Raw genomic sequence first — 7,500 nt, forward strand, 5'->3', positions numbered from 1 at the left:
ACAGGTGGCATCCTATCACAGCACCACGCTGGAATCCACTGAGCTCCTGAGAGCGACAAATTCTTTCACACGTTTGTAGAAACAGTCTGTGTGTCTAGGTGCTGCTTTTATACACCTGTGGACATGGAAGTGATTGGAACACCTGATTTCAATTATTTGGATGGGTGAGTGAAGACTTTTGGCAATATAGTTTATAAACTACGTCCTGTATATGGCCCAGTCCTACAAGCCTACGTTAAGCCTGTGCTGTAGGTGGCGGTGTGGGGTATTGATCGGTGAGATGAACGTAGACGCAGGTGATCAGTCTGGAAACTGAAACCATCCCTGAACGGGAAGCTGACACAAAGAGCGGTGCCTGCTGTTCATGTCTAAAGGCTGGTCAGGTGAGTCGCTCCAATACAACTGATGTAGTTCAGAAGCCTCATGAATAAAATGAATCGGTGTGATGTTATCATAGCATAAGGAGACAATGTTCCGAACCAAAATCTACTTGAAGAGATGAAAGAGTTGTTAGCAGCAGTGTTAATGAATAAAAGGTTGATGTAGTTCAGAGATCCCGCTCTGTGTTAACCCTCACAAAGAGTCTCTTCTCAGCTGAGACAATATAGAAACATCAAGCAGCTTACATTTTTGATATATATATGACTTGATTTCTCTTAAAGGCTCCAAAGAATCTCTTATAAAAGGACTAAACTATATCTGCACCTCTACATACACAAACACAAGTGTGAGAGATATGTAAGATTCATAGCATGGTGGTATTATAGGTAGGGAAAAATGGCTGGATGATAGTATATTTTGATTTCAATAATATAACGAGTATGGAATAACATCAGCAGGAAGTGAGTGCTGATGACTGTCACTGCGGTGCTGCTGTGAAACCATGTGTAACAGAGAGGAGAGGCATTCTTGGCAGATGCAAGGTTTAATACACACCGTCCTGCTGCTCCGTCCACCACAATGCTGTTATTAAGTAGAACTGTTATAACATCGTCCTGAATCATGTTTCATGAAGCATCACTTTAACGCGATAGCACACGTTGATCACATGACTGAAGCTCCACGCATGTAACGAGACGTGTAACAGGTGTGATCGTCACATTCAGCAGCTCATTGTCAAGAAACCACAAACCAAGCCAACAGCTGGATCCACCACAGAGATCCACCAGAGTGCCCCCACAGAGATCCGCCACAGAGAGAGATCCGCCACAGAGATCCGCCACAGAGATCCACCAGAGATCCCCCACAGAGATCCCCCACATAGATCCCCCACAGAGAGAGATCCCCCACAGAGAGAGATCTGCCACAGAGATCCATCACAGAGAGAGATCTGCCACAGAGATCCGCCACAGAGATCCGCCACAGAGATCCAACAGAGATCCCCCACAGAGAGAGATCCGCCAGAGATCCACCAGAGATCCACCACAGAGATCCACCAGAGATCCCCCACAGAGATCCCACAGAGAGAGATCCGCCACAGAGATCCGCCACAGAGATCCCCCACAGAGAGAGATCCGCCACAGAGATCCACCACAGAGATCCCCCACAGAGATCCGCCACAGAGATCCGCCACAGAGATCTGCCACAGAGATCCACCACAGAGAGAGATCCGCCCCAGAGATCCACCACAGAGATCCACCACAGAGATCCCCCACAGAGATCCCACAGAGAGAGATCCGCCACAGAGATCCACCACAGAGATCCCCCACAGAGATCCGCCACAGAGAGAGATCCGCCACAGAGATCCGCCACAGAGATCCGCCACAGAGATCCACCACAGAGATCCCCCACAGAGATCCGCCACAGAGATCCACCAGAGATCCGCCACAGAGAGAGATCCGCCACAGAGATCCGCCACAGAGATCCACCACAGAGATCCCCCACAGAGATCCCCCACAGAGATCCCCCACAGAGATCCGCCACAGAGAGAGATCCACCACAGAGATCCACCACAGAGATCCACCACAGAGATCCACAGAGCCCTCTCTCCTTCGACTGGGTTGTCATGGTGATTCTTTTCCACGGTGACAGACGAGCTCTTGATAAACTGGTGCTGGCTGTTTCCATGGTGATATACATGAGTCATGTTTCAGCACCGAGTCCTGGGTTCATCTCTGCCCTCCAGTCACCTCAGACCAGCACCAGAGGTCCACCTGCAGGAGAGACACACACAGACATGACACAAACACACACCAGGCTTTTGTGTGTGTGTGTGTGTGTGTGTCTGCTGGTCTAAAAGCATTGTGTTTTCATATTCTTATCTATTAATTCCAGGAATCAGGCCTGGGGCTATCACAACACAGATATGGCTGCGTCACTGTCAACACACACACACAAACACACACACACACACACACACACACACACACACTGTATGACAGATCGGACAGGGGAAAGGTGGGCCTCATGGAGAGGAAGCCTAAAGGAAGCACTCGCTGTTCCCTTCCCGTTCCTGTGTGTGTGCGCGCGCGTGTGTGTGTGTGTGTGTGTGTGTGTGTGTGTGTGTGTGTGTGTGTGTGTGCACAGATTATGACCCCTTGCAGCTCAAGGTCTTCTTTTCCCAGTTCTCAAACCTCTAGAGCATAAAGTCTGACCAGACAGAGATTCGGCTCGAGGGAGAGGAAACAGAAAAGGTGTTTCCAGAAGTGTGGAGAGGAGACAGGGTGGAGGTGGAGGGTAGAGGTGGAGGTGGAGGTGGAGGGGAGACAGGGTGGAGGTGGAGGGTAGAGGTGGAGGTGGAGAGGAGACAGGGTGGAGGTGGAGGGTAGAGGTGGAGGTGGAGGTGGAGGTGGAGAGGAGACAGGGTGGAGGTGGAGGGTGGAGGTGGAGGGTGGAGGTGGAGGGTGGAGGTGGAGGTGGAGAGGAGACAGGGTGGAGGTGGAGGGTAGAGGTGGAGGTGGAGGTGGAGGTGGAGGTGGAGGTGGAGGTGGAGGTGGAGGGTGGAGGTGGAGGGTGGATGCACAGATGGTTGAATTGAAGGAAGGGATGGGAAGAAATGGAAGGAAAGGCACTGACGCACCTGTTAGTTGTGACAGAGTTGTGGAGGTTTGCACGGCTGAGCTGATCGGTCTTCTCTGGTTCTGTCCTCCGTCACTGTTTGTTTTATCTTAAAGGTGCAGTATGAAGTTTTGGGGAAGAAATTGTAATTGGCAGAGACAAATCATCATTGATTTTGTTTTGAATAAACAAACGGACCTTGAAGGACGACACATTCATGCTGTTTCACTGAAGATAGAAAGGCAGGGTCCGCCAAATGTAAACAAACAGAGCTCTGGGACCTTATTTTCCTCTGAGAGCAACTTCTGAATTCAGCTCTAGAAAAAAAATCTATATTTCTGAGTTTGTGTTATTACCTCATTAATATTGTATTAAAGTGCTGAATTTGAATTTCTTCTTCAGAACCACACGGAGCCTCTTTAAACCGAGGCCTGACATAATTCTGTTTCTGGAGGAAAGTAAAGAAACTTATCACTTCACAATTGTCTCCAAATTGTGTTAATTGGCTTTCCAGCTGATGGAAATGTCTCTTTATGTCTATAAAAAGAAGCTTTTTACAGTTCTGACATTTGGATGGACACCCTCCTCCCCGTCTCTCAGCCTCGGTCTCGGTCTGTTGCCTTTCCATTCTGCTGTTTCTTCTTCTTCTCTCTCTTTCTGTGTTACATAACTCTCTGACCCCTCCTCTCCACACAGTTCAACTCTGTATGTTTTTGCTCTGCATGACTTGCATTCTTTCTCAGGCTAGATTAATGTTGCTGCTGTTTGCTCTTTACTGAGATTATTTCTGTGTGTGGATGCACATACAGTTCTATTTTACACAGTGGGAATGTTGTTGGTGCATTTTCCAAAAGTCTTTTGATCTGTGTGTGTGTGTGTGTGTGTGTGTGTGCGTGTGTGTGTGTGTGTGTGTGTGTGTGTGTGCATGTGTGCGTGTGTGTGCGTGTGTGTGTGTGTGCGTGCGTGCGTGTGTGTGTGTGTGTGTGTGTGCGTGCGTGTGTGTGTGCGTGTGTTCCTCCGCTCTCTTGGCTCCGACTTGTTTTTCTTGGCGTCGGTGTAAAGTCTGTGTTATCGGGAGGATCAGCGGTTTGCTTCTGTATCAGGAACACGGCACAACATTTTCTTCTCCTTTATTTTTATAGTGGTTGCTGTAATCACTTACATAATCTTCCTCTTTCTGTTTTTTGCAGTATTTCTGGGGTAGCTGATGATGTGGGGAGGCAGGAAAGGTCGCAAGAGATTAAGAGGGAGACTCCTGGTTCATATGTGAACCAGGATGAAGGAGTCTAATTGCACATCCCCTTCAGGCCACTTAAACACTCAGAGTTTAATCTTGATATCTGTGCCGTTGGGTGCGGTCTGGGTTCCGGCCCCAAACTGTAATTAATGGCTTGCGGTGTCAGATCTTTTTACATCACCGCCTTATTTATCAGCTGTAGGCAATAATAGTTGTGGCTGTACCTCCAGCTACAGTTACATAATGAGCTGGCAGTTGTTCTTACACAGGTACACACACACATTCTCCACAGGTAGTTCAGTTTGAACACCTGGCAGTCTTCTGTGTGCCGTACAGCGTGCCATGAGTTCTACAGTTTGTACCAGACTCAGGTTATTTTGTGTTGTTTGATTTGAAATTCATTTGCTTTAAATAGTGTCGTGTCATTCATTAGTCTAAAGCTGAAGATGGCTGTAAGGACTCCGTTGATAATTTTTTACATTTGTAGTTTAAGTTGTTGCAGTGTGCATCATAAAGAAGTTCTTTAATCGAGTCCTGACTGAGACATTGTGCTGCGTCACCTCCGGCTGCTTGTCGTGTTTTTCAGCCAAGATGAAGCTCTGGAATCAGAGCAGAGCTGTCGTGGGCGACTGTTCTCTGTCTTTAACCTGCGATCCACCTGAACGCCCCGACGATGACTCATTATAAGGTGTAAGAATATCCTGTGCTGCAGTTGTGCGTGTTAGATCATCAGCATCATCGCTCTCTTCACAGAAATCATCATGTTACTAACAACAACCCGCTGACCAGGTGTGAGTCGTTGCATGTAGGAACTATTTTCTCTCTGCTAAGTTACAAAGTAGTTAAGTAGTTCCGGCGACATACCTCTGAAAACCGCATCACCAGGCAGAAGGCAGCGTGTTTCTATTAATTATGATAATAATAAAGATGGTAATAATGGACGAGAAGCTTGTGCTCTGATGTCAAAATGAGGTCTATCCTCCTCAGTTGAGCTGTATGATTACCTAGCTTCGTTAGCTAGCTTCGTTAGCTAGCTTCATTAGCTTGCCTCTCGTATATGAACTGTCCCTGAAAAGTGTCAGTACTTTATTTCAGATGCTGCAGAATTTGTTATTTGTTGAGATCAATGAGCCCAAAATCATCCCACCTGAGGGAGAGGATCTCAGTGCGCTGAACATCTGTATAATACTATAGTAGAACATGAGTCATCAGGAAATGTCAACACACACACACACACACACACACACACACAGGGAGCATCCGGGGCGTGTGTGTGTGTGTGTGTGTGTGTGTGTGTTGAGACAGAAACAGGAAGAAGTCCTGCGTCCAGAGCGGGGTGGAGTTGAAAGATATAAAATCACTGAATATATTGATACCAGTAACTCTTAAACAGAATGTCAGCCCAACATTTACAAGCTTTGGTGTGTGAATCCGTCCCGCTCATCTCCTCAGCAACTCAGATTCAGTAAACTCAAACTCAAATTTACGTCCATTAAAATGTTCAAAATAAAACTTCAAAGTTTGGAAACAGTTCCTACAGAGATACTTCTGTAATGTAAGATAAAATAAGATCTGATTGGCACCAAAAAACACGAGACATGTTCATAAGAAGAAACTTTTAGTAGACAAAAGTTAGATGTTGGAGCTGCCCCAACAGATTACACTGCAGCCACAGCTGGTGACCTGCTGGACTGTCCAAAGCTTTCACATTACATTTACATTCATCAGACACTTTTGTCCAAAGCGACTCACAGTAACTTATACATACATACACTGATGGCGGTGGCTGCTGTGCAAGGTGCCGACCAGCACATCAGGAGGCCCTAGTTCAAGAATAGCAGATATTAAGCAACACTCATGAAACTCCAAAGATCCTCAGAAAGTCAAAGTGCTGCTCACACCTGCAGAGTGTCAGACACACTGAGGCGTTGGAATCAGATGAACACTGGAGCCAGACAAGTGGCATATCCATCCAACACACCTGACACACATTATTATATAATAACTCAGATATATCTTTGGCTTTGATGAGCTGCAGTTTCTTGTACATTATGGGATGTCAGATGCAGAAACAGTTATTAAACACAGTAAATCAATCAAGTCCCTATATCTGCCTGAAATGTAACATTCTGATAGTTGTGATAGTGTTTATGAGATATTTGACTAGAAGTGAGATCAATATGATGTTGACAGTGATAAAGTCTAATATGGACTCAGCTGGATTGATGGATGTGTGGGTCAGTCTCTGGTATTGTGTTGACTTTATTGTGTGTAAGCTGAGATGCAGGCTGACGGGGTTTGTTCAGTGTGGACACACTTCACTTACACCTCTGAGTGGCTACAGTCTAAACACCTCCAGCGTCTTCACTCCTTTAAATCCACTTCAGTTCTGTCCCTGCTCCACTTTGACATGCTGACTGTCCCCTTCTCTTCTCGTCCTCAGGAGGCCGTGGGGAGAGTTTGTCTGAAGGAGAGAGGACGGGACGTTCTGGTGTTGCGGAGAGTGACATCATCAGTGACGTCGCCATCTGAGCGGCCCTCCCCCACATCGTCAGGAGGCGGGTCCAGAGAGGAGGACTGTGACAAGAGGTCAGTCCCTCCTCCAACATAATGAGAGAGTGCAAACCAACAGTGGCAACACAAAGTATAATCACAGTACTGCTCCCTCTCCGCTCAGCTCCTTTTACTTTGGGAACTCAAATTAGGAAGCCTAAAGGAAGCACTCGCTGTTCCCATCCCGTTCCTGTGTGTGTGTGTGTGTGTGTGTGTGTGTGTGTGTGTGTGTGTGTGTGTGTGTGTGTCTAAGATAATGTATGCTTTAGCGTCTGGCACAGAGCGGGAAGAAGAGAATGGCTTTTTTGTTTTCAGCTGAAAGGGAAACAAAGATGACACCAAGACTTCTTTCTGCAAGTCAGTGTATGGTTTGGGATCATGTGTGTGTGTGTGCGTGTGTGTGTGGTGTTTGTGTGTGTGAATGCGTGAACAAGTGCAATTCCTCAAAGCCAGTTTTCTTTGTGCGGTGTCTGCGTTTGTGTGTATTTAAGCCAGTGTGTGCCAAGACCTCCGGCACAATGCAGGGAGTGTCAGTGACAGGCAGGTTAAGTGGGTGTGTGTATATGTGTGTGTATACAGTGCTCAGCATCTTCACTAGCAATCAGTTCCCTGTGAGGGCTGCTGTAGGAGCTGTCACAGAGAGGGTGTAATCTCTGGAGCGCTCAGCTGACGGGGGCAGAAGGCGAGGCGGTTTAGCCCACAGGATAGCGCCC

The 7,500-nt window shown here is 47.1% G+C and overlaps 1 protein-coding gene across 1 annotated transcript in view; it reads left to right on the forward strand.

Annotated features, from left to right (window-relative positions):
- The window catches only part of rapgef5a (Rap guanine nucleotide exchange factor (GEF) 5a), a 60,930-nt gene that overhangs the window by 32,916 nt on the left and 20,514 nt on the right, over positions 1-7,500 (forward strand). The window contains exon 10 of the mRNA XM_030411785.1: positions 6,678-6,823. Coding sequence (XP_030267645.1) covers positions 6,678-6,823 — 146 coding nt within the window. The remainder of the gene's footprint in view (positions 1-6,677; positions 6,824-7,500) is intronic.

The sequence above is a fragment of the Sparus aurata genome, chromosome 3 (genome assembly GCF_900880675.1).
Source record: "Sparus aurata chromosome 3, fSpaAur1.1, whole genome shotgun sequence".
Lineage (NCBI taxonomy): Eukaryota > Metazoa > Chordata > Actinopteri > Spariformes > Sparidae > Sparus > Sparus aurata.